Raw genomic sequence first — 26,303 nt, 5'->3', positions numbered from 1 at the left:
GCGGTCCTGCGTGCGGCGCTGCCTCTGGCCGCCGGGTGGCGCCCGCGGGCTGGGGGGGGGGCTACAGCACCCCGCCGGGCCGCTCCATCGCCCCGCGGCCCCCGGCCGGTGCAGCGGGCACCCATGGAAGCGGGGCCGCCGACCTGCACCTGCCCTCCCTGGCCGGGAGCCCTGGCCTCGTTCCCTTCCCACGGCCGGACCCCGGCCGGACCAGCCCTGCGGCTCCAGCCCTCCCTTCCCTCTCTGCGCTGGCCCCAAGGTGCCTCCACCCGTGCAGCCCCGACGGCTGCTGCCCTGACCCCAGCCTGGTGCTGCCCCGCGGGAGAGGGGCCGGCGAGGAGGAAGCTTTTCCATGCCTGTACCGGGAACAGCGTCCGAGTTTGGCTCTTTCGTGGCCGGCATCGGTGGCGAAGCCGCATGGGAATGGGCACCGAGGCAGAAGCCGTACTCAGATGCTGGTGCATGAGCTCTTGGGGGGGGACAGGGTGTTCCTGCTTCATCCACCTCTAGGGCAGGTTGTCAGGTGCCACGTTTGCCTCACCGGACACGAGGTCGGCAGCCCATAAACCATGTGTGCAGCAAGTGCTGGGCCTGGGGGGGGGGGACCCGAGGGGGTATTTTGGTCAGGTTGGTCGCTGGGCTTCACTTTCTGGGAACCGTTTAATCAACAACACACTTATGCAATGGGTGCAAGAACCACTCACAGCTCCGTGCTGACCCCTGGCCTACATCCCATGGGCCAGAGTGCGCGGGGGGGGGACACACACACGACACACACACAGCTGCAGTGTGAGGGGGCAGCGGCTCAGATGCTCTTGTTAAGCTGGAGGTGGAATGGGGGTTTGTGGTGGCAGCATTGGGGTGCTGGACAGTGCAGAGGGATCTGGAAGGTTTAGAAGGATTAATCCCTTTGGGGAGACCCTGCCCTGCAGCCTGGAAAGGGCGATGGGCTCGGGAGTAATTCACCCTTTTTGCCACAGCTCTTTGCCTCCTGTTTTGTGCTGTGGATGTGCCAGGGAAGGAGGAATTCAGCACAGCATCAAGCTTCAGTTTCCCCTCCCTGCATGTGTGAAGCTGTGGCATGGCTGCTGCGAGGTGGTGGTGACACAGAGGTTTTAATGCCCCCGGACCAGTGTCACTCAGCAATGCAGCCTGAGGCTCCCTCTGGCTTGCTGAACGTGGAGAGAGCACCATGGGGGGACCTAGTTCCTTCCATGGGTGGAAGTCAAATTTTCCATGGGGAATGTACCCTAAGAGCCAGAAAGGAACCACTCCACTTCCAGTACAGGAACGTGGAATACAAGGCACAGGAGTCAATGTGTAGAGAACCTCTGCAGACAGAGCACGTATCCAAGTACTTGGGACGGGGCTGACGGTGCGTTTGCAAGGAAGCGTGCAGATGTGCGCGCACCACGAAACATCTGTGCGGGCAGATGTGTGCCCTGCGAGCGGGTACCGTGCCCTGCGCACCGGCGGCTGCTCAGTCCCGCTGCTGCCTGCGTGCTGCTGCCTGCAGCCGGGGCTCCCAGGCCAAGCTGTGCCCACTCTTTCCTCCTTGTTGACATTCCTGGGCTATTCTGGGAGCTGCCAGCAGGCCCGGCCAGCTGAGAACTTTGGCCCTTGCACCACGGTTGCATCATCTCCGGTGGGTGCTTTTTCCCAGACAGCCCACTGTTTACCTGTCACCTCTGTGCTTGGCCAGGGGCTCTGTGTGGTCAAGACCTTGGGGTCAGTGCTGCATGGCACAGTGGGCACAGGACATGCCTGCAGGGCTGGCTGGGCTTCAGGTTCCCACTGCACTCCGAGTTCCCAGCTCTGGCACAGGAGCACTGGGCTCTCCCACACCCTCAGCAACGTGGCTCCTTGCAGCACCTTTGGGAGGCTTCTCCAGGCCTCAGCCCTGGCTCGGGCTTGTGCACAGCATCAGGGGCTGAGGTGCAGAGAACACCTTGAGGCTGATGTGAACATCTTCAGGCCAACTCATGAGTCCTCCGTAGACACAAGTGTCCGTTATAACTTGTGGGGAGCAGGGGGTGTAGCAGACAACCTCCTGGGCCTGCCCAGCCCTGTCCTAGGCTGAGGCTGGACCAGGCAGCCCAAGGGACAGGCTCAGACTCCCAGACTCATCACACGGCAGGAGTAACAACGCTCACAGATAGGAAGTGTCCCCAGGGAGCTGCAGGGGTCAGCAGGGGGACTGCCTTAATCCCTGCTTTGTCCTCCATCAGCAAGTTAGGGACTGGCCCTGCTGGGAGGCCAAGGGGGTGCAAGTGCAATGCACGGGCTATGGGGCAGGGCTGTGGGTTCCAGACGAGGCTGGGATCCATCCCGCAGGATGCTCCGCTGCTCGCGCTCCTCCACCCGGCCAGGATCTGCCCCCGCCTTGCTTCCTGCAGGTTTTGGGTCTGGCAGGGATGCTCCGGGAGCTGAGGCGAGCTGCAGACCAGCAGAGCCCCCCCGCACACGCATGGGCACCCACCTCGGCAGGTCCCACCGTTTGCACACACCCAGTTGAAGCCCCCCATGTGCAGCTTCCCGTGTGTGCCCCCCCCCCTTCGGTACCCGCTCTGGTGTGGTGCGGGACAGCTCCCGATGTGCGCACACAGCAGGAGGGGGGGGGGGTGGTCCCCAGGGCAGCGGGGCCGTTCACCGCCCGCCTCCGCTGCGGGGGGAATGGGGGATGCGGGCAGGGGGGGGCTAATCCCAGTAATCCCCCGCCCCGGCCGCGGCCCGACGGGACGGGACAGGCAGCAGAGCCGGCCAATGGCGGGGGGGCGCCGGGCCCGCCCCCGGCCGCAGGTGCCCAAAGCGGGCGGGCCGCGCCGCGCCACTCCCGGTGCCGGCCCGGTCCGTCCCGTCGGTGCGGATGGCGACGCGCGGCGCGGGGCCGTGGCTGCTGCTGCTGCTGCTGCTGTCGGCGGTGCTGTGCGCGGCGGCGGCCGAGCCTCGCTGCCCGTCGTGTGCGGTGGGAGCCGAGCGGCGGCTGCTGGAGGAAGCGGCCAAGCGGCAGCTGCTGGAGAAGCTGCGGCTCCGGGAGCGGCCGCGGCTCGTTCACGCCGTGCCCCGCGCCGCCGTGGCCCGCGCCCTGCGGCGGCTGCAGGCGGGCAGCACCCGCCGGGGCCCCGACGACGACGACGGCGGCGGCGAGGAGCAGGGCTACGAGATCATCAGCTTCGCGCAGCCAGGTGGGCACCGTCCCCGCGGCCCCCGACGGGGCTGGGGAGCGCCGGGCTGAGCCCGGTGCCGAACCGGGTTGCGAGGGGAGCCCGCGGGGATGCGCAGCCCCCGAGGCCGGGGCCCTGGGCACCCACCCCTCGCAGTGCGGGTGCCTGGGGCCACGCGGGCGGTGATGAAGTCCTTAATTAAGGCGCCCGGGGTGCTCCGTGACTTCCCCGTGCTGCGGATGCACAGGGAGGCTCAGCCACGAGGAGGAGGAGGAGCGGCTCCTCTTGCTCCCGCATTAGGCAGCTGGGGCCGCACACCAGAGCTGCTGCGATGCCGGTCCCCTCCCTTGAGGGATGGGTGCAAGCCTGAGACCCTCCGAAGGTGGACTTGGACACTGCAAGGACCAGCTCGGGGGTTCTGGGGCTGGAAATGCTCTGCAGCGTGCAGCAGTGCTGAGGGTGACCCTGCTTGAGGGTGTCCGGGCAAGGTGACCACCGTGGTCCCTTCCAGCTTTGCCCATCCTGTGGTTCTGGGAAAGGGGAAGGGCTGGGTACCCCCTCTACGCCCACTCTGCCAGGCAGGATGAGACAGTCTCCCATTCCAGCACCACCCTGCTCTGGTTAGCATCCCCAAGGAAAGTAAGGGGAAAGACCGCGAGCTCCATTGGAGGAGGGAAGTTCTTAGGGCTTTCCTGTAAAGAACCTGAAAGAGATTGGCTTTGATGTGCAGGGTGGTGGTGCAGCCTCACCTTCCCTGCATCCCGCAGCATTCACCTCCTTCCTCCTTTCTGCCCTCAGAGACCACATCTCCCTCTCGCCTGGGGCTGCAGTTCCAGTTCAGCCGCACGCAGGACCAGGACGTTCACATCCTGCAGGCTCAGCTCTGGCTCTACCTCCGAGTCCGCCGGGAGCCGGTAGCCAGCCTCACCCTACGGATCTTCCTGGCTGCTGGGGAAGGGGATCTGGTGGGGGGCAACCGCACGCTGCTGAGCGAGAAGCACCTGAGCGCGCGGGGCAGCGGCTGGCATGCCTTCACCCTCCTGCCTGCCCTGCGGGGCTTCTTTGGGGGAGAGCAGAGGACCCTGCGCCTGGAACTGGAAAGCCGTGGGGATGGGGCTGATATGGCAATAGTCAACGGCAGCTGGTCCCACCAGCCCTTCTTGGTGGCCAAAGCAAAGGTGAGAGAACCGGGTCACCACGTGGCCAAGCGCAGCCTCCGCTGCAGCCAGAACTCCAACCTCTGCTGCCGCAAGGACTACTACGTGGATTTCCGAGACATCGGTTGGAATGACTGGATCATCAAGCCTGAGGGCTACCAGATAAACTACTGCGTGGGCCAGTGCCCCCTACATGTGGCCGGCAGCCCTGGGATGGCCTCTTCTTTCCATACAGCCGTCTTCAACCTCGTCAAAGCCAACAACGTCCAGGCATCGGGGCACTCTTGCTGCGTGCCCACACGGCGCCGGCCGCTCTCTGTCCTCTACTTCGATCGCAACAGCAACATCGTCAAGACTGACATCCCTGACATGATCGTTGATGCCTGTGGCTGTAGCTAGGGCTGAGGGAGCTGTGCTGGGTACCCCCCTTCTCCAGGACTGTCTCTTTAGGGCGGGGGGAAAGATGGAAAGCTCCCTTGAGGTCAGGCTGTGGAGCAATGGACTCCTTTGGAAAGGTTGGGAGGGAGGGGAGAAAGTCTCATCGGAGGGAGCAGGGAGTCTCCAAAGAGAACCTGGAGTCACATAGGGCACAGCCAAGGCTGCATCAGGCTGCTCAGCATGAGCTGGGGGTGGTTGGTGGCTCTGAGCATCCCTGCTCTGACTGGCAGCACCCCTCGCTCCCAAGCTGACCCCACATTTCGGTCTATGGGGTGAGGGACCCCGTCTTTGCTCACATTCAGAGCGGCTGGTGACACTTTGGGACTCAGCCTCCTTGAGAGCAGAGGGGAAAGTGGGAATGGGTCTCTTTCCTCCAAGTGGGAAACTGGAGGATGAGAGGCAGCCCTGCTCTTCCCCCCCTGCTGCAACGAAGCTTCCTGCATCACCTTTGGGCCTGGTGTTTGGGATGGGTGGAATCGGGCACAAATAACAGCCCCGGAGGAAGAGGATGGTGGGGGGGGGGGGTGACTTTGTCAAGGACCCCCAAACGGCAGTGACTGGGCACGATGGAGGGTGACCTTGCCTCCTGACCAGGTCCTCTGTATTTCCCTATCCATTTCCCTGGCATCTGTGCTTTCCTTCCCTGCTGCCCACCCTCCCAGGCAGGTCTCTTCCAGCCTAGTGCCACACAAGGAGGTTTGACTCAGGCTCTGCCTCTAAGACCATACTAAAGGTACAGATTTGTACTTGTACCTCTTGTTTTGCACCTATCACTGTTTCTATGGTAGAGGTTTCTGCGGCTGTTGGGACTCCCTGGTGCTCCATCCTCTCTATCCACCTCTCTGCCCTGGCCTTCCCGATACTAACACGTGGATGCGTCCGCATGGTCTGTGCTTTTAATTTATTTTAATACCTCGGTGCAGCTTCCCAAATAAATGGGTGGAAATGCAACATCCGGGCTCCGACTCCTTCCTCCTGGCACCACTTGTGGCAATGGGGTGGGGGAAAGGGTCCTGCTTGGCTCGAAGCTCCAACTCCTGGCTCTGGGGCTGGGGTGGATGAAAGAGGGGGGGATAGGACAGGGGCTGGGGTCTGGGTACCACCTCACTGGGGCTGTGACGTGAGCATCAAAGGAGTGTTTCTCAGCAGGGCAGATACTGCCCAACCTGAAAACACTGTTCCCTACCAGCATCAATCCTGAACCAAGCTCACAGTTATTGACCAGCTTGAGTGATCTCAAAGGACAAACCACAGACACCCCCCCCCCCCCCAAATCCTGTGTCCCCACTGCAAACAGCAGAGATTGTACCTACCCATACCCCACTGACCTCCCTCATCCCCTCCACATGCTTCCCTAAACACCACCCAATGAGCCCCGGTCTCAGTGGCAGAGCCTGGCAATGCCCAAGCTGGTGGGTGATGGGGAGGCCTTCGGAGTGGGATGCTGCTGGAGAGGGAGGCAATGCCCCCTGCTCATCCCTCTGAGATCCCAGGTCCTTGTTGCGTAAGGGCCCGCTCAAAGCTCAGTTTGGGGCCGTTTCATCTCGGGACAAACCCACTCGCTTTCCCAGCTTGGCCCTGTGCTGTGCCCTGCAAGCGGACAAAGGGCAGCTTTCATCAGCCGGCCCCAGCGGGCACCCCCCAGGCTGTGGGGGCAGCATGGCCATCGCCCACCCTCCCCAAAAGACCTCCACCTCTAGGGATAAGGCACTGGCAGGATGCCTCAGCCTGCCGGGTGCTCCCCCAGCCCCAGCACGTGTGCTGCTGGCACCTTGTTGGTGGCTGTGTGCTGCTATGGATGCGCTGAGAGCAGCAGGGATGGATTTTGGGTGAGTGCATGGGGACGTGTGTTGTGTCTTTACAATCCCTGCTCCCCCTCTCCATAGCATCGCCCCAGTGTAACTGTGGGGCCGGGCAGGCAGGGAGGCCTCCCATGAAGACACCAGACACCCTATTTTCCTCCGCCAGCAGCACAGCATCTTCACGTCTCAGTGAATTTATGCTCCTATACGCGTGCACATATAGGAGGGGAGGCTGTTCACATGCGTGTGCGTGATGTGCTGACTCACTGACACACTGACACGCTGACCCACCAGCCCCGAGCTGGGGTGCTGAGCTGGTTGCGGTGCTCCCATTAAGTCCTTAATCTGGGTGATCATCTGGCCCTGCTCTGAGCCGCTTTAACTTTCCTAAACAGGAGGTCAAGATTAGTGCTGGGGTGGGGGACGTGGCAGCTGGAGGGGGGGAGTCGCTGGTAGGGAGCTACCCGTGTTGTTTGAACCCCAGGGGCTCAAAGCTGGGGGCAAAACGGACCTGGGCCTGCCTGGCCATGCGGATGGAAGAGGTGGATGGTCCTGGGGCAAGCCCCCAGACCCCAGGAGGGTGGCAGGGCTGGCCCCACAGCATCCCCAGTGCCCAGTGGGCCTTTCCTGCCAGCTTAGCAGGGGTCACACTCAGCTCAAGAGTAAATCTGCTGAGCTGCTTATGCCTATTACAAAACGGAGATGCAGGCAATGCCTTTCACCTGCACCCAGCACCCTGGCCCTCTCCCAGGGCTGATGGATGGGACTCCATCCATCAGAGCATCCTGGGGGGGGGCCTGTAGCTGTTCTCCCCTTGTGCCAGTGGATGGAGGGGTGTCTCTTGAATCTTCCCCACTGGAGGTCCCATGCAGGCAATGGAGACGGTGTTTCCTAGAGATGTGCTATGGGTTCATGCTGTGAAGCTATCCCTGCGGTGCACCGGCCGCCTGCAGTGCGTGATGACACACAGGGTTATGGGGAGGACAAGCTAATGCAAGGCATAGTGCCTACAGCAGGGGTAATCCTGCTAAGAGGCTCTGAGGACAGGCTGGGTGCATGGTACAGCTCCCCTCCCCTTCGAGGGTCGCACGACACAGCAGTGTCATCCCGGAAAGCAGGATGAAGCCGGGAGGAGGAGTTGAGCACTGGGGTAGGGTGAGAACAGCCATGTCCCTACATGAAGTGTATCCGGGATCACCGGGGGAGCTGAGCACGCACAGGATAAGGCAGGAGCTCCCTCCTAGCAGGCTCTGTGCCCGCGGGAGCCCTTGGGAAGAGGCAGAGCAAGGAGGGACCAGGGTTCGCAGGAGAGGACCGGGGGGAACGGCTGCAAGGAGGATGCTGATCCTGCGCTTGCCACCAGGAGGCGCTGCCCTGCGCCGCCGAGCCCAGCCCGGTCCCTGCCCCAGCCGCTGCTGCTGCCCGTGCTCCCGCAGGCCGAGTGTGAGGGCTAGGGTTAGGGTTAGGGTTAGGGTTAGGGTTAGGGTTAGGGTTTGGGTTAGGGTTATGGTTAGGGTTTGGGTTAGGGTTAGGGTTAGGGTTCGGGTTTGGGTTTGGGTTAGGGTTAGGGTTAGGGTTAGGGTTAGGGTTTGGGTTAGGGTTAGGGTTTGGGTTAGGGTTAGGGGGTTTGGGTTAGGGTTTGGGTTAAGTTTTGGGTTACTCTTAGTTAGGGTTAGGGTTAGGGTTAATGTTAGGGTTTGGGTTATGATTAGGGTTGGTTAGTGTTAGGTTACGGTTTGGGTTTGGGGTCGTTAGTGTTAGGTGATGCCTAGTCCTAGGTCGTCTTTTTTGGTGCCCGTTGAGGGAATGGGTTTCCCGGAGTTCGTTGTCTCCCTTCCATGAGCGCTATGATATTTTGCATTTCGCACCCCACTGCTGCCAGCAGTGTCTGCTAGCCATGGTTGGCTCTGTCCTCCATAAGGCACCAGCTCCCCTTGTCCATGGGAGATATCCCAAGGGATTCAGTCTCTGACCGTGTGGTGTGTCCGGCACTTTGGAGTTTTGTCTCCACTCAGTGATGCTGTTGTGCCTGGGCAGGCTTCATCAGGGTCTCAATCGGTACCCAGTCTGCTCGAGGTGCTGGGCCCGCACTGCCTGGCTGTGGGGTGGGTCCCCCATCTCCATCTGCTTTTCCCGGACCCTTTGGCCTCTCCCCTGATGCAGTGAAGGCCCAGGGCGATGGTCAGACCCTGGCCCTGTCAACTGTTGGCTGCGCATCCTTCCTGCCCACACGTGCTGCGCTGGTGCTCTGTGCATTGCCCTGTGCACTTGGGATGCACGAGTGCCCGTTTGCCCGTGCACAACCTCTTTGGCGTGTTCTTGCACACGGGTGCACACGGATGCACGGTGTACCCTCGCTCAGGTGCACGCGTGTGCGCACCAAGGCACACGGCCCCTGCCTGCTGCTGGACCTCGGGGTGCCGTGCGCGGCCATGGGTGCCCACGCGTGGCGGTGCGGGGTGTGCAGGCCCGCGGCGGGCGCTCGTGTCCCGCGTGCGAGCCTGCGGGAGGATCCAGCCCGGGTTTTCGGGGTGGCTGCAGCCGCCGGCGCTCCCGGCCGGGGTCTCCGTCCCGAGCGCTCCCGGCGCCGCCGCCGCCCGAGTTGGCGGAGCGGGACCCGCAGCCCGGTTGTGCCGGGACCCGCTTCCCGCCCCCCCCCCCCTCCCCGCCACCCACCCCCTTTGCGGGGGCTCCGGTAACTTTCCCCCGGGAGCCCGGGGCGGGCCGGGAAGTGCGGGGGGCGCCGTCCCTTCCCGTCCCGTCCCGTCCCGCCCGCCCACCGGGGTCCCCCCCACTGGATGCGCCGCTTCTCGCCCGGACCGAGCCGCAGCCGGGGGAAGGGAAGGGAACGCGGAGCCGCGGGTCCCGCCGCCTCGCTCTCGGAGCCGCCCGGAGGTAGGAGCCGTCGGCGGGTCGGGGCCGCGGGTGGGGAGCTCCCCGCGGGAGCCGGGGTGGCTCCAGAGGCTCCGCCGCGCAGCGCCGGGCCCCGTCCCGCTGTGGGGTGAGAGCCGGGGGGGGGGAGCCTCATCCAGGGCCGGGCAGAGCGCCCCGGGCCCCGCCGCGCTCCCCGTCCCGTCCCCTCGCGATCGCGCACCGGGAGGGTTCAGCGCCGGCCCGGGGACCCCCTCGCAGCACGGGAGGGAGCGGGGCGCTCCCAGCGCTGCGGGTGGGGAGCGCTGGACCGGGAGTCCCGAGCGGGTGGAAGCCGCAGCCTTGGCCCGAGTGACGCAGCAGCTACGGGACTGTCCCCACGAGGGTGAGCGGTGCCAGCCGCGCCGTTGCTGCAGCCTCCGGCCACCCATGGGCACCTCGTGGTGGACTTGGGGCTCTGCCGGGCTCCGCACCCGGCCGCACATCCCCACAAACAGCACCCGCTGCCCCCGGGACCTTGGGAGGGCTCTGAAGGGAGGAGGATTTGGCGCTGGGACAAGGGGGTCCCCCTGCTCTCCTGACAGCCCGGCCAGGCCACGTGGGCCGGGAGATCCCGTGCACCCCAAGATGCCCCGGTCCCTGGTGCTTCCCAGCCCTCATCCCATAGGCCCTGGGGCTGCTTCTTCGCTGCCCGTGTGGGCTGCAGCAGAGGCGGCCTCAGAAGTGTCCCACGCCTGGGAAAACCCGGAACCATCGAAGAGCCCAGGTTGGAAAGGGCCGTGAAAGGTCCAAGCCTTCATGGAGCAGGGAGCTGAGTTTAAGAAACCTGGGCTTGGGGGGAAGGCAGAACTGCTTTTGCACTTTGCCTGTGGAGCACCTCGAGTCCTTGCCTATGACAGCTCTGAGCGTCCCCAGTGTGCTTGCACAGGGGCTGCTGCTGGCTTTAGTGCTCAGAGAGCTGGGGCTGGGGCAGGTGAGTGGGGTGAGGAACCCCCATGCAGGGCACGGTGAGACCTGGCAGCCCTGTTTGCAGCTGAGCATGAGCTAACTCCAGCCTATGCAGCCGCTTTGGGTCTGACCACAGCAAGGCACCCCCAGACCACCCCGAGCCCTCAGTGAGTGCAGGAAGGTTAAAGGCAGAGGAATGTGGCAGAGGAATCGCTGTGGCATTTGCGATGCTGTGTTTGGGGTCTGGGAAACCAGTGCCTGCTCCAGCCGCATCCCAGTGCTGGAAGGGATGTGGAGGCCCAGAGGATGCTTCTGGATACCCAGATACTGGAGTTTCCCCACCCCAGCCTGCTCTGTAGGCTGCGTGTGGCAAACCAGAGCTGGTGGATGCAGTGTCCCGAGGGTGGGCACTGGGATTTGGTGCAGGGAAAGGGAAGAGGAAGCACCCGGATGAAGTTTCACCTTTAGTAATTCAGACCTAGGAACACTTCCCAGTGTGGCTGCATCTGCTGTGTCCAGCTGAGGCAGAAGCTGCCTCTGTGGTGAGCAGGGGATGGCAAAGGCATCTACTGTCCCTTCCATGCTGTTGTGGGTGTTCAAAGCTTCTTGACTGATGTATATGTCTCTGCTTAGTGCGAGCTGGGAGCTGCTTTGGTCCTCACCCTCCCTTCAGCCTTTTGCCAGCGCAGTGAAGGCCACTGTTACTCAGCAAGGGTCTTTGAGGGGAGTCTGCTGGAAATTGAGACCCTGCAGCAGATCCACACCGAAACTCCATGTGCTTGGTAGGACCCCCAAATTCCCCAAGGATGCTGGCACCTCTGAGGAGCCTGCCATATACCGACCTGAGCCCAGCGGTGCATACCCTCACCCTTGTGAGGCTGCTTATAGCCAAGCCACTGAAGGATTGGTCCTCATCTCCCCCATGCTCCATCTTTTCCATCACAAAGACGAGCGCAGGACCAGGAGCAGGTTGGGAGCTGATGTTGCCAGGCCCCTGTAGCTGGTCTGGTGGGAGGCAGTGGAACTAACTCAGTACTGCCTCCCTGTCCTGGTGCTGGATGTGGCTGAGCAGTCAGAACCTCCCCGGAGCACAGGTTTCCAAGGGGGGAGCGAGTCAGCGCCGGTACCTTGTGCTGCCGTGCTGGGGCAGCCCAAGCTCTGGCTTGGGGAGGGGAGATTGGTGCTTCCAGGATGTGTGACACGGTGCAGCTCAGGACATGACCGTGTTCACATGCACGTGAATATCATAGAACCAGGTTTGGGTTGGAAGAGACCTTAAAGCTCCTCCAGCTCCAACCCCTGCCACGGGCAGGGACACCTTCCACTGGAGCCGCTTGCTCCAGGCTCCGTCCAACCTGGCCTTGATGGGATGGAGCATCCAAACCTCCTCTGTTCAGCCCATTCCAGTGTCCCAGCACCCTCACAGGGAACAACTTCTGCTTAAGAGCTCATCTCCATCTGCCCTCTGGCAGGTTAAAGCCATTCCCCTTGTCCTCTCCCTCTATCCCTTGTCCAAAGCCCCTCTCCAGCTTTGTTTTTGGCTTGTCAGCTTTCCCTAAAGGATTTCTGCTGTTGTCTTTCCTTCCTTCCACAGGCCCCTGGGCCTGTTCTTGTCCATCTCACAGAGTAAAAGAGGGAAACCTTAAGTGTGTGGAAGTTGGTCAGAAGGGAGGGCAATCCTACACCCAGAGCATCCCCTATGGACGCCTGTTTGTGTGCATGTCTGTTGGTGTCTTGCATCTGTGCCACTGGAGCCTCTCTCTCTGTGTGCCTCAGTTTCTCTTTATGGCTTTTGCTGGTGTTTGGCAAAATCCCAGCGATTTGGTAGATGGAAGAGGCCCATTGGGGTGGTCCTGGGTGAGATGGAGGGGATTCTTCTCCAGGGATGCTCACAGCTCACAGCCCAATCCTTAGGGCACATCAAACCCCGCCAGAAGCCGCGCAATAACAGGGCCAACAGCTGATAAAATAGCTGCCTCTGAGTGGGAACAAGCAGCAAAAACAGAGTCAGGTTTCAGCCCTGCTGCATCCAGCTTTGAGGCTGCGGCTGGGGGGATGCTTCCAGATGTGGTGCGATCCCACCAGCAACCTCCTACCCTCATCCAGGGGGAGCAAAGCCCTGCTTGGTGCCCCCCATAGTGGCAGAGATGGGGCTGTATGCGTGGACATCACAGGTCTCCAACCAAGGAGCAGGAGGGCAGGCGGTTGCGCACCCACCTCTGTCAGTGGCAGATACTCCTGGAGAGCCTAAAGAGCCCCATCAGGCACAGGATCGCTGAGGACATTGGGGAGCAGCCCCACCACCGCCTCTGGGCAGACAGAGGTGGCTCCTGCCCCAAAGGAGGAGCAGTTTATGCTCCCTACATCCCCCTGTGCTGTGCTCCCCTCGCCCTGCCCTTGGCGCATCAAGAGACAGGCAGTTCCCCAGACTAAAAGGGGTTGCTGGTGTGTAGCCAAGCCTTTAACGCTGCTGAGGTCTCTGCCAGCTCCTGCGCATCCTCCTCTTCCCATCCTCGGAGGGATCCTGCAGGATGGAGCTGTTGGGGTGGGAGGGGGCTCTGTGACCCCCCGTGAGTGCAATGAGGGGGCAGATGCCTCCTCTCCCTTGGGACAGCAGGAACCCCTGCACCGCAGCCCCCATGCTGGGGGGTGCCCCTCCGTGGGGCTGGGTTGGGGACGATGCCTCGATGCCATGGGGAGGAGCAGCCATGACTCCGAGCCGGGCTTTTATGGGTCCCACATGTTCCATGTTGCTGCTTCCCTCCAGCGCTGCGAAGGGAAGGGGAAACATAAAAATTCCTTGGAGCAGCTGCTCCCGTGCGTGTCCGCCCCCCCCCCTTACCCTCACCCCAAAACCTTACCCCAGCAGAGGCAGGGCCAGGGGAAACGGCTTCGTGTGAGCAATCGGCAGGGGTTAAGCGTGAGCGCGCTGGCAGCCAAAGCAAATACCATGCGAGCCCATGACAATCGCCTGCCGGCCCTGGGACCACCTATCAAGCACCACGGCTCCTGCCCTGCTTGCCACGGCTTCCTGAGCAGCTCGGTTTGTGGTTGAGGGCCGGCAGACCCTGCTTTTAGGGTGTGGGGGGGGAAATGGGAGCTCCCACCCTGCAGCCCTCCTCCATGGGAGCCACTGCAGCCCCGCGTTCCCCTCTTCGCCAGGCACACGTGTGTTAGCGTGTGTTAACGTGTCTAAAGGCATGTCAGAGCCTGGTCATGAGTGGGTGTGGATGCATGTGGGAGCGAGGGGCTGGATCGTTTGGCCCCCTGCTGAGGTGAGGTGCACGGCTGGTGGTGCACGGTGCCTTGCACAAGGCTGGGGTGCTGGGTGTGCTGGGAAGGGACCGCTGGTCCGTACTGGAAGTGGTGTGGAGGGCAGAGAGGAGTGGGATGGGGAATGAAGGTGGGAGAAGAGTGGGGAGAGGAGGATGTCCTGCACCTCTTCTGGCATGGAGGGATCTGCCCCTTTCCCTCCACACATGAAGTTGGTTCTTCCCTGCCTCATCTTTTCCAGGCAAGGGACCACCTTGGAACGAGCTTGGCAGCTCACACCAGCATGGGTTCATGACCCTGGCTCGTCCCCTTTCAGACCCCCTGAACCTGAAGCAATGTCCTTTGTGGCAGCTGCAGTCCTGGGCAGATTAGCTGCCCCATGCAGAGGAGCTTGGGCTCGCCCTAAAGCCTGGCCTAACACTGGGGTCAGACCCATAGCGAGGCGGCTGGGCGGGAGGTCTGCGCATCCCTGCTGCAGGAGGCAGGGATGAGAAAGCTCGTGGGGTTCAGGGGATGCAGACCCCAGCGCAGAGCGCGCTGCCCTGCCTCCAACCCGCTCCCAGGGCACGGAAAGGGGCTTTTTCCAAGGGGGAATTTCCCCATCTCTGCCTGTCAGTGCCTTCCCCTGGCTGCTGGCTCGGGCTGCACCGCGGGCAGGAGACACCGTAGCTTGGAGGAGCGGTGATGCTGCCAGCCCCTCCCTGCCCTGCCGTGCGTGCCCTTGGTCCTGGGTGGCCACAGGGGCTCTCTTCCAGCTGCGCTGCTGCAGCCTGCGCCGTGTGCTCTGTTCGGTGCATGCAGAGCTGCTGCCTGAGCCGCTGCCCCGGCGCAGGAGGGCAGATCCGGAGCCAGAGCAGTGTTTTCCCTAAGGCCTTAGAGGGTTAAACCAATTGGGCATGTGGCTGACCTGGGGTCACAAGGCGGTAGAGATGAGGGCTCAGTGCTTTGGCTATCATGGGGCTAGAGCCCACCTCTCCTTAGGGGGTGAAAAGGATGTGCAGGGGGGGCTTCTTGGGGTGCCCCCCCCTCCCCAGCCCCTGCTGGTTCTGCTCTCTGCCTCTCCCTGCTTCATCAGTGAGTGAGGGCTTGGGGTGAATGGGCCTGCAAACACGTTCTAGCTCCCCACATGCACATAGGAACATCCCACTCGTATGTAGACAAGCACACATGCAAACACTTCTGTGTGTACATACACACAAGCATACACCCCCCCCCCCCAAAACCATGCACATTAAGCACAAACCCCTCTCCGCACATGCAGACACATATGGCCAAGCTCGTGCTTACAGAAACCCAGATGCCCCCACGCATGCACACACAGAGCCCTCCTCCAGGCCCCCCATGCTGGGGGCTGTGCTGGGCGGGTTGATGGATTGTGCCACACACAGCTCAGCGCTGCTGCTCTATGGGCTGGGATCGTGGCTGGGATGGAGGCCGCATGGGCTAATCCAACCCTGACATCACATTCCTCCACAGTGGGACTCCAGCGTGGTTAACCCTACCGGGGCTGGGCGCGGGGCAGGAGGCGATGGGATCAATGCCGAGGCGCTGGGCTGGGTGGTAGCCACCCCGCTGTGCCGCACAGCACCCACTGCTGCGGGCTGCCTGTACCAGGGGCTCTTTGGGAGCCAGGAGCATCCCTGGTGCGAGGTGGGAGCTGGGCTGGGGGTCTGCCCCGCTGCAGCCTGTGTTGAGTGCGCACACACCCCGGTCCCCCAAGGCTGCGTGGCTCCCCTATGGTGGTTCCACCACCCATCAACGCTGCCATCCCATGCTACGAGCCCGCTTCCACCTCCTTCCCCCTCTCTGCCCCCTTCCCCGCTCCCCGGTGTCCTCAGGAAACTGGCGCCAGATGACACATTTTAGATGTGTTTGCAGGGAAGAAAAGGCAAGGAGCTGGGATGGGAGGAAGGAGGAGTTGTGGTGGTGGTGGTGGTGGGGGGAAAGGATGGATGTTGAGTCCTGCCCCCCCCCCCTCCTGCTCCGGAGTTCAGGGTCTGGAGCCAGCCCCAGCTCCAACGGCGGGCGCCGCTGGCTGCGCTCCGTGTTTTCTTGGCAGAGGGGAGCAGGAATGCGCTTCAGTTCGAGGTTCTTGGCAGGAGGAGGCCGAGGGAAGCTTCCCCGCATCCCGGCTGCGCCCGGCGCTCGCATTCATGCCCATAGGCTGCGACTTGGGTGGGCCGCGGAGCTGCGCTGCGCGGCGGGCGGGGGAGGCAGCGCCGCGGTGGGCGAGCCGCCGGCCCCGCTCCCATTGGCTCCCCCGCGCCGCCGGCCCCATCCGGCTTCCCCCGCTAAAGGGGGTCCGGGGAGCCCCTGGGGATGCTTTGGGTTGGGGGGAGCAGAGGGGACTTGGGGGGGGGGTGATGCTTTCTGTCCCCCCCCATCCCCTGTGGACCCTTTGCATTGGGGGGAGCAGAGGGGACTTGGGGGAGTCTTGATGCTTTCTGCCCCCCCATGCCCTGTGGACCCTTTGCATTGGTGGGAGCAGATGGGACCTGGGGGGGGTCTTTATGCTTTCTGCCCCCCCACCATGCCCTGTGGTCGCTTTGCACTGGAGGGAGTAGTTTGGACTTGGGGGGCCTTGATGCCTTCTGCCCCTCCCCATGCCCTGTGGACCCTTTGCATTGGGGGGAGCAGATGGGACTTGGGGGGGTCTTGATGCTTTCTGCCCCCCCCATGCCCTGCGGACCCTTTGGATTGGGGGGAACTGCTGGGACTTGGGGGGAGCCTTGGTGCTTTCTGCCCCCCCCACCATGCCCTGTGGACCCTTTGCACTGGGGGGAGTAGATGGAACTTGGTGGGGGGGGGTGTTGGGTTTGATGCTTTCTGCCTTGCGCCGCCACCCCACCCCAGCATGCTGGTGCTCAGCAGGGGAAATGTGTGGCACCCTGAGGAGCTGGGTCGCTGCCATCCTGCCCCCCTGCTCCCGCTGCCTCCAGACTGCCCTTGCAGGCTGGGTCTCCCTGCCCGGCTCCTCCCTTCTGCCTGCGCTCAGGAGCAGAAGCTGTCTTGGCACAGCAGGACCCTGAGCATCCCGCTTGGAGCCGGCTGGGCAGGGACTATGGGTCACTGTGCAGGGGTGAACACACGTGCTCACGTGTGCAGCACAGTGCGTGCCAGGCATGGCACAGCATGAAATGAAGCTAACGGCAAGGGCGAGAAGACATCGCAAAGGTGATGGGGGAATTAAGCCTGGTCCTGGAAGCAGGAGATGCCCCACACATGGTGCCCCATCTGCCTGGAGCTGGAGACTGCTGGGACCAGCTGGGCCCAGGGCAGAGCCCCCCATCACACTGGTGCTGCAGCCCCCTCCTCTTTGGGCTGGGCTGGGTGCACACAGTCCCTGGTACCAAACTGCGGGCTCTCACTTGAGTGAGGAGCTGGTGATGGGCCCAGACTGCGGGAGCTCAGGTGATGGTTCTTAGGCAGGGGAGATAATGGAGCTTTGGCTTTGCCGGTCTCCAACCACCCCCCGTCATCTCCCAGCTGCTCTCTGCATAGGTGCAAATGCATGTTCATGCATCCCTGCGCATACACGTGGATGGCTGCATGCAGAGACTCCAAAACAGGACAGAGTTCTGTGAGGGGCTTGGTTAGATTTGGGGGGGGGAGCAGATGGGAGCCTTCCCCTGCAGCTACTCCCCAGGCTTTGCATCAAGGCCCAGGTTCCATGGGCAGGTAAGAGGCTCCTCCTCTGCTCCCCCTTCCCCATAGTCTCATTCCTCTTCCCCTTGCCTGTCCCCAGCACCACATCACCTTCGCGGGTCCCTCCCTCCCTCTTTGCCTGCCCTGCTGCCCCCCCTGCCCCATTCTTCCTGGCTGACACTCGCACAAAGCCCCGAGACGAGCTTTCAAAGGGGCAACTCATGCGGAAGAATTGCAGCCCCCCTCGCCCCCTCGTGCTCCGAACGCAGCCCAGCACCGTTCCCAGCGGGGTGAGGGGCTCCCACTGCCCCAGACCCCTTGTTTGGGGTCTCTCAAAGGGGAGGGGAGAGGCTGAGGGGACAGGAGACCTTGTTCCCAGTGCCACCCACCCTGTGCTTGCTCCTCCTTCCAGAGCTCCCGTCCTTCATGCAAGCCCTCAGGGATCCTGGGGCAGGACAGTGCCCATGGGAGGGGATGGAGATGTAGGCTGGGACCCGAAGGTGCAGCCATGGTTTGGAGATGAGCGGAAGCGAGAGCCGGGCAGAGGGACAGGAACCTGCGGGCAGGGATGGGGCTGTGCCCTGTGGGCAGGGCTGCGATGGAGGGTGGGACAGGGCAGGGTTTCCACCTGCAGGCAGGGTGGGGACCAGGAGGCAAGGCAAGGCTTGGGTGGGACGTGCTGCTGCTGCAGGGCCCCATTGAGGAGCGCAGAGCACAGCGCTGAGCATGGATGCTCAATGGTTCTGGCAGTTCGGGCTCGCAGGTTTGACACCCATGTGTGTGTGCGCTCGAGTGCGGGTGTCTGGGTGCACGTGTGCGTGTTCCACCCCTCCTGCAACGCACACTGGTGTTGCAGTACAGCACCGAGCGTGAGGCCACCTTGCTAAGTCCCTATCCGGGGAGCTGTGGGACGGGCGACCCTACAACAGCATCACTGCTTGTGCCAGGCTCTCAGAGGCAGCCTGGAGCTGGGCAATGGTTTGGTCTGTACCGTGCTCCTTGTGCTGAGGGTGTGTTAAGTGCCCTGTGCTCGTTCCCTGAGGTGCCTGGGGACAGACAGGCTTGCTTTGCAGAGGGTGATGGAGCCGGGTGGCTGTGGTGATACGGAACCACCGTGGCTTGCACCTCCTGTCCCCACCCTGCCCACCAGAGGCATGCAGCCTTCTGCATGGTTTATGTCTCTGCAATGTCAGCAGAAGGAGGAGAGGGATGCGGTGGGGGCTGCGCCCTGGCTCCACAGGCATCTCCTCTTGCACCATCCCCTTCTTCCTTCCAGGAACATCCAGCAAAGTGTGGGGAATGCCCCCCCCCAGGTCCAGGGAGAAAGTGGGAGCCCTTAGGGCAGGGGGAAGCACCCTGGGGGGGGGGGGGGAGCACCAGGATATCTGCATGTGGGAGGGAGCAAGGGAAAGTAAACGCCAGGGGCCACGATGGCAGGGCAGGGGTCCCCAGAGCTGAGTCAGGTGGTCCCTAGCCCGGTTCCTCTGCCTGGGCCCCTCGATGTTTGTCTGTGCCCCAAGATGCGGGTGACGCCGTTTCCCTGTTGTCACCGACCCTCCCTCCCCACCTTGGCAGTGCCCCCTTGGCAGTGGGGCAGGGTCTGCGGGGGGGGCACAGAGGGTGAGGGCAGGGCCACGCTGGGAGCTTTTAGGGTGCGGGTGCGGATACGGGGTGCGGATGCGGGTGCGGATGTGGGGTGCAGATGCGGGGTGCGGATACGGGCACAGATGCGGGTGCGGATACAGGCGCAGGGTGCGGGTACGGGTGCGGATGCGGGGTGCGGATGCGGGGTGCGGATACGGGCACAGATGCGGGTGCGGATACAGGCGCAGGGTGCGGGTACGGGTACGGATGCGGGGTGCGGATGCGGGTGCGGATGCGGGGTGCGGATACGGGCGCAGGGTGCGGGTACGGATGCGGGGTGCGGATACGGGTGCGGGGCACGGTGCTGCTGCGCTCCCTGGCGGGCGCGGGGCGCGCATCCCACCCTTGTCCTCCCTGCTTCAGGCGCCCGCCGGCTCCAGCCCCACAGCGCGGACCCGATGCGCTCCTGAGCCTGGGCAGGCTCCGCCGAGAGATGTTCAACCCCGTCAGCCCCCCGGGCAGCGGCTACGCCGAGCGCTGCTGCCTGCGCCCGCCCCATGGAATAGCTCCAGGTGCCCCGGGACCACCAGGTCGGTCGCATCCCCCCTCAGCCTGGTACCTGAGCAGTGCCTGGCACGGAGCAAGGAGCATCCGGCTTCAGATTCAGTGCTTGGGTTCAGGGGTGCTCAAGGGACTTCCTTCCCCCTCGTGCCACCCACCCTTATGCTCTTCCCGTCTTTCTCCTCGCCCCTGCCAGGACTCGATTTCCCCTTATGCCACCAGTCAAACCTTATGAGTGGTCACCGTGGTTATGGGCTGGTGCCAGGAGCCGAGCACCACAGTGGTGATGGTAAGTGCCTTGGGCAGGTGTTGGGTTCTACAGCCCCACACTGGTCAGCCATCTGGACCAGATGATCGCTGTAGTCCCTTCCACTTGAAATACCCCGTTTCCATTCTAAACCAGAAGCGAACTGGCACAGCCAGGGTCCTCCTTTAGGCTCCAGGGCACCAGGACTGTGTCCCTGGGGGTTTCTTCAGCCTCCTAGGACCCATACTGAGGGTCTCTGTGCTGCCACCCCAGGCTCACGGTTCTCAACGCCCCGTGCCGCAGGCAAGCTGGGCAAGAAGCGGGCCCTGTCCATCTCACCGCTGTCAGACTCCAGCATTGACCTGCAGACGGTCATCCGCACCTCACCCAACTCCCTCGTGGCCTTCATCAACTCCCGCTGTGCCTCTGCCAGTGGCTCCTATGGCCACCTCTCCATCAGCACCATCAGGTGGGCACCACGCATGCAGGCGCTGAGGCTGGGAGCCTGAATGCCCATTCCCAGCTTGGGGAATGCCTGGGGGAAGGTGGGAGCGGAGCGGGATGGTGGATCCTGGCATCCCTGCGCTCCGATGGCATCACCTGCTCATCCCTCTCGCTCCTTGCAGCCCATCGCTGGGATATCAGAGTCCCCCGGCTCAGCAGAAGGGCCAAGGCCACCTTTACAGCCACAGCGCAGCAGCAGCACCACCATGCAGCTCCCATGAAGCCCTGTCCACCCGCCCAGGGCTCCTGCATCACACCCCAGCTCGTGGGACCCTCAAGCAGTGCCAGGTAAGGGGCCCTTGCGCCCGTGCCAGCGGTGGTCCAGCGAGCATCCCGGTGCTCACTGCTTTCCCCCCTGCCCTGGTAGCAGCTGAAGCTGGAGTGGAGCCTGAGCAGCCCCTTGGCTGGCAAATACCCAGAGGAGAGATCCGAGGGTGACATCTCCAGTCCAGCTTCCACAGGCACCCAGGTACTGCCCAAGCCTTGAGACCCCCCCCATCCCACCCCACTTCCCCCTGGCACCACTCTCAGTAACGGGAGCACGTACCTCGGGGTACTGCGCTCCCCCAGGACCCCTTGCTGGGGATGCTGGATGCTCGGGAAGAGCTGGAGAAGGAGGATGGGAAACCCGAGTCGGAGGCTGTGTACGAAACCAATTGCTACTGGGATGGCTGTGCCAAGGAGTTTGACACGCAGGAGCAGCTCGTGCATGTGAGTCGGGTCCTGCCTGGCTATACACAGGCGCAGAGGGTGCCCTCAGGCTTCTGGGTGTTATCCCCCCTTTGTGCACCCACAGCTCCTACTGGCCTATATTGAGCTGCTCCCCTCCCTACGCAAAGAGCTCAGCACACGTGCACCCTGTTGGAAGCGGCCCCTAGGAATGGAAGGATTTGCATCCTCCACTTCTTGTGGCCCTCCCATACCGTGTCCCTAAGGGGTACATCCCATCCGGCCGTCCTCATGCCTGTGGCAGCTCTCATGGACCACTGATGCAGCCAGACTCCCTCCTCTGCTCTTTGTCTCCCTGCAGACATTACAACTGTCCTATATAGCTGTCATATAGGTTGGAACTGGAGGATCTGAAGGTCCTTTCCAACCCTAAACTCATCTACGATTCTATATCCCCTTCACCACACCTCAGGCCACCTTGACCCCTGTGTCTTCTCTCGGGCCTCCCAGAACAGCCCCAAAAACCACCTCCTGCATCCACTGGTGGACATCATCTGACCACCCTGCTTTTGCCCATCCCCTGGTGTCCCCAGCCACCATCCCAGTCCCTCTCTGTCCATTCCCTCACGGTATTCTATCGGCACCTCTATCCGTCTCAGCCTCTGGTGACGCCCCTCTCTCCTCAGCACATCAACAACGAACACATCCATGGGGAGAAGAAGGAGTTTGTGTGCCACTGGGCAGCGTGCTCCCGGGAGCAGAGACCCTTCAAGGCTCAGTACATGCTGGTGGTGCACATGCGACGGCACACGGGCGAGAAGCCCCACAAGTGCACGGTGAGCTGGCAAGGGCCCTTGCAACGCCTCGGCTGAGCTGGGAAAACGAGGTGGGACACGAGCATGGTGGTGCATGGGGTTGGGTATAAGGAAGGAGCTCTTCCCTGTGAGGGTGCTGAGGCACTGGAATGGGTTGCCCAAGGAAGTTGTGGATGCTCCATCGCTGGCGGTGCTCAAGGGCAGGTTGGATGAAGCCTTGGGTTTAGTGGGAGGTGTCCCTGGGGGGTGGAACTGGATGATCTCAGGGTCCTTTCCAACCCAAACCGTTCCGTGATCCTATGGTGGAGTGGGGTTCACGTGTGGCAGTGTGTAACCAGTGCCACAGCAGAAATGCACCCAAGGTAAAGGGGTGCAGAGCAGGCTTGGCCACAGCCCAGCGGGGCAGCGCGTGGTGAGGGGCATGCCATGGCCATAAGGGGGACATGGGCAGGTGTGCTACAGGCTCTGTGCGAGGTGCACGGCCCCTCTCACCCTCCTCACCCGTGCAGTTCGAGGGCTGTAACAAAGCCTACTCACGCCTGGAGAACCTCAAGACCCACCTGCGCTCGCACACGGGCGAAAAACCCTACGTGTGCGAACACGAGGGCTGCAACAAGGCCTTCTCCAACGCTTCTGACCGGGCCAAGCATCAGAACCGCACTCACTCCAATGAGGTACGGACCCGCCCGGGGCTCTCTGCACCCTTTGGGCTCCCCTTGGGCCTCCTAAGCAGTCCTGTGCTCTGAAAACTCCCCGTGTCCCTTGGGTGTTCTAATAGCTGGGCCCTGTTCCTTCCCTCCGTCACCTGCAATCCCACCAGGGTCCCTTTAACCCCATCAGCTGCCTGTGACCTCCTCCAAGTCCCTGCTGTAGCATCCTCATCCCCCATCCAAAGGGGACTCAGCCTCTTGGATCCCTCCTTACCCTCCGTTCTTGGGCTTGTTGAAGAGGGTTGGGAGGGGTGTTCATTGCACGCCCAGGGGTCTCTGGTCAGCGCTAGCACCTTCATCCCCCCCCCGTGCCCCGACAGAAGCCCTACGTGTGCAAGATTCCGGGCTGCACCAAGCGCTACACGGACCCCAGCTCGCTGCGCAAGCACGTGAAGACGGTGCACGGCCCCGATGCCCACGTCACCAAGAAGCACCGAGGGGACGCGGTGCCGGGGCGTCCCCTGCCCACCCCCAGCGGCCCCCCAGACATGAAGCAGGAGAAAGACACAAACGGCCCCGGCGACGGCCATAAGGATGACGGCAAACTCTTGGTGCCCGACTTGGCCTTGGTAAGGAGCTGCGGTGGTTGCATGGGAGCGGGGTCTCGCAGTGGGTGTCTGACCCCCTTCTCCTTGGTTCATGTCTTTGGGTCCCCCCTAGAAGCCCCAGCCCAGCCCTGGCGGGCAGTCATCGTGCAGCAGCGGCCATTCCCCCCTCGGCAGCACCACCAACAACGACAGCGGGGTGGAGATGGCCGGCAACGCCGGCGGCAGCTACGAGGACCTGTCCACACTGGAGGATGCGCCCGGTGAGCCCATGGGCACCTCGGGGCTCATGGCCCTCCACAAGCTGGAGAACCTTCGCATCGACAAACTGAAGCAGATGAGGAAGCCATCAGCTCCCAAGGGCCTGAATTTGCCACCTATCCCCGGAGCCGGTGAGCTTGCGCTTCCCTCCCACCCGGATACGGGGCCGGTCCCGTGCCAAGAGAAGTCTGGTTTGCAGCCAGAGGGGTTTCCACACCTTCCCTTCGCTCGTGGTGGAACCCCCCCAATCCATGGGCTCGATCTTAAAGGTCTTTTCCAACCTCATTGATTCTAAACGATCTTCTGCCCCCTCTTTGTTGCCACCCCTGGATCTGCCTCCTGTCCCGGCCAGGCACTAACCACGGAAGAGGCCGCATCCTGCTCCCGGCCGCACGGCCACGTGCCCCTTGTCCCGACTCCTCCTTTTCTTTCCAGGGGAGATGCCCAGGCCACCGGCGGCCGCCTCGCACCGGCGCCTGGCGGCAGCAGGGATGAGCACAACTCTGAGCGAGCGCCGCAGCAGCGGCACCAGCACCGTGAGCTCAGCCTACACCGTGAGCCGCCGCTCGTCCCTGGTGTCCCCGTACCTGCCCGGCCCGTACCCGAGCGGCGAGGCCGGGGCCTTGCCCGGCGCCGCAGCCCTGCCCGATGGCTACGACCCCATCTCTCCGGATGCATCCCGACGCTCCAGCGATGCCAGCCACGGCGGGGGGCTGCCGGGGGTGGGCAGCCTTACCCCAGCCCAGCGCTATCGTCTCAAGGCCAAATACGCCGCGGCCACAGGCGGTCCCCCCCCAACACCGCTGCCCAGCGTGGAGCGGGCGGGCATGGGTGCCCACAGCAGCTTCGTAGGGCACTGCGCCGGGCCGGCGGAGCCCCGCGCCCTCGCCAATGGGTTGCTGCGGAGGCACAGCTCCAATGACCCCCCCGGCTGCGCGGGCGCTGCTCCCCATCCCTTGGTGCCTCGCAGCAGCGTGCGCCGGGCCAGCGACCCTTCCCGGAGCGCGGCCAACGCTCCCGCTGCGCCCAGGGTGCATCGCTTCAAGAGCGTGGGCAACGTCAACGCGCCGGGCGCCGGCAGAGCCGCTCTGCAGCCCTTGGGTGGCCCCGATGGCAGCCTGCAGCGCCGAGGCTTCGCTGAGCACGTCTTCCTGGAGAGCCCAGGCCCGGAGCCTGCCTTGGCAGGGCTGGAGCAGTACTTGGAGTACGCCGAGGAAAGCTTCCCGTGCCATAGGGCGGGCGCGGAGCTCCAGTGTGAAGCTCCCTATGGCAGCAGCCACCGGCCCGCGGCGTGCCTGCAGCTGAACCCAGGAGGCCCCAGGGACATGGAGGAGGGTTTACTGCAGCCCGAGTTCTGCCTCCCGCAGTGCCAGCTGAACCAGCACTTCACCACGCTGCACGCTGGCGCCGGGGCCGTGCCTGCGCCGTGGGATGAGCATCCCCAAAGCAACGTGGAGATGAGCTCCGGGCAGCCCGGGGTCAGTGCCATGGCTGGGTCACCCTTTCACCATCAGAGCACCGAGTACCAACTGCCCGGCGCTTGCGGGCAGCAGCCCAGGCTTGTGAGCTCGTGCCAGGACAACGGGTACCCCGGGGGGCACCGGCTCCACCGACCTCACATCAAATCAGAGCAGCGGTACCCAGCCCCTACCCCAGCGCTTGCTCCCTGCCAGAACCCCAAACTCGCTGGGCACCTGCAGCCTCCGGCATCCTTCGGCCAAGCCGTGAACGCAGGGCACGGAGGTTTCCAGCCTGAGGAGCAGGCGCCCATGGGTTACATGGGCATGCTGAGCCCGAGCGGGAGAAGAGACCAGACCCCCACCATGCAGAGCAAGGAGGTGATGGTCCGGAGCTACGTGCAGGCCCAGCAGGCTCTGATGTGGGGAGCCCAAGCAGCCCCCAAGGGAGGGGAGGCTGCGCTGCGCCCGGGCACCGAGCCCGGGCAGTGCCACGCCGTGCAGTGCCCCGGTTACCAACCCAAAGCAGAGAACCCGCAGGCTCTGCCAGAGACCCAGCACCTCCTGCATGCCCCATGCTTCAACCCTGAGCTGGGGCCGCATCCGCCCGGCGGCCCTAAACCCCAAGGGCACCCGAACAACCTGAACTACGCAGGGCACCTGCCCCAGCCAAGCCATTCCTATGAGGCAATGGAAGCCAGCTCCCGGCGCTCGCATCGCCTGCTCCCTGCCCGCCCCACACTTGAGGGGCCCAATAACGCCCTGCATTATTACCCTGCCCAGGGCACACACATGGGCAAAGGTGGGCATAAACTGCTGGGCCAAACGGCAGCAAGCTGTGGGGCTCCTGGGCATTATGGGGGGAGCATGGAGGGGCTCAAAGGCAGCTCGTGTCACTACCTGGATTCGGGGGAGCAAGTGGCCAACAGCCTGGACTCCTTGGACCTGGAGAACACGCACCTTGACTTTGCTGCCATCGTGGAAGAACCGGAGCTGCCCGCGCTGCTGCCGGGGCCCCCGAGCCCTGCTGGGGCTCTGCTGCCTGCATCCGGGGGTGCCAACATGGCTGTGGGGGACATGAGCTCCATGCTGAGCACCCTGGCAGGGGAAAGCCATTTCCTCAACTCCCTGTCTTAAGCAGGAGGTACCGGGCATCAGGTGGGCCCGTCTGCACCGCAGGGGATGGAGGGGGGGGCACCAAACACGTTTGGGCCCTTCTGGCATGCGGATGTGTGGGGAGGGGGGGACATTGCTGAGGCCCAGCCCCGGCCCCAGCCCCGGTCGGGTGCTTCAGGCCACGTCTTGCACTGGGGAGAGAATGGTTTCACCGAGCGCTTCCATTCCCAGTGCCTGGAACCTTGCTGGGGCTCCCTTGGCCCTTTGGAAGCGGTGGCCCTGTTCAGTCTTAATGTCGAAACCAAAGAGTTCCACCCTTCCCAGGCGTGGGAGCAGGCGCCGTCCCCGTGTTCCCATTGTCCACTCCTCATAGCCCAGTCTTTGCCAGGACCGGGGTCGTTCCTTGCTTGGCTCTCCCCTCGACCTGCTCATCCCCAGCACAGGGATGGCGGCAGGGAGCTGGGGGTACCTGTGTGGCTCTGTACATAGTGTGCCTACGTGTGTGTCCCCCGCAGCATCCCCCCAGCCCTTTGACA

General features: G+C 63.3%; 2 protein-coding genes across 2 annotated transcripts; both read left to right on the top strand.

The window, feature by feature from the left end:
- The first annotated feature begins 2,803 nt into the window (after window positions 1-2,803).
- Window positions 2,804-5,710, top strand: LOC134170872 (inhibin beta E chain-like). The gene is made up of 2 exons (XM_062632620.1): window positions 2,804-3,185; window positions 3,963-5,710. Exons 1-2 carry the CDS (start codon window positions 2,867-2,869, stop codon window positions 4,718-4,720), a joined length of 1,077 nt encoding a protein of 358 aa, XP_062488604.1. The 5' UTR covers window positions 2,804-2,866; the 3' UTR covers window positions 4,721-5,710.
- Window positions 5,711-9,244: 3,534 nt separating this feature from the next.
- Window positions 9,245-25,825, top strand: GLI1 (GLI family zinc finger 1). The gene is made up of 12 exons (XM_062632619.1): window positions 9,245-9,456; window positions 19,306-19,472; window positions 19,640-19,732; window positions 19,964-20,159; window positions 20,317-20,482; window positions 20,562-20,663; window positions 20,765-20,905; window positions 21,550-21,699; window positions 22,188-22,352; window positions 22,709-22,957; window positions 23,049-23,325; window positions 23,630-25,825. The coding sequence occupies exons 2-12, from the start codon at window positions 19,376-19,378 to the stop codon at window positions 25,786-25,788; spliced, it is 3,795 nt and encodes a 1,264-aa protein (XP_062488603.1). The 5' UTR covers window positions 9,245-9,456; window positions 19,306-19,375; the 3' UTR covers window positions 25,789-25,825.
- The last annotated feature ends 478 nt before the right edge of the window (window positions 25,826-26,303 follow it).

The sequence above is a fragment of the Pezoporus occidentalis genome, unplaced genomic scaffold (genome assembly GCF_034315485.1).
Source record: "Pezoporus occidentalis ecotype Australia unplaced genomic scaffold, CSIRO_AGI_Poc_V1 ctg392, whole genome shotgun sequence".
In the NCBI taxonomy this organism is placed as follows: Eukaryota; Metazoa; Chordata; class Aves; order Psittaciformes; family Psittacidae; genus Pezoporus; species Pezoporus occidentalis.
The sequence above is the reverse complement of the archived record's forward strand: the minus strand, read 5'-3'. Positions and strand labels throughout refer to the sequence as shown.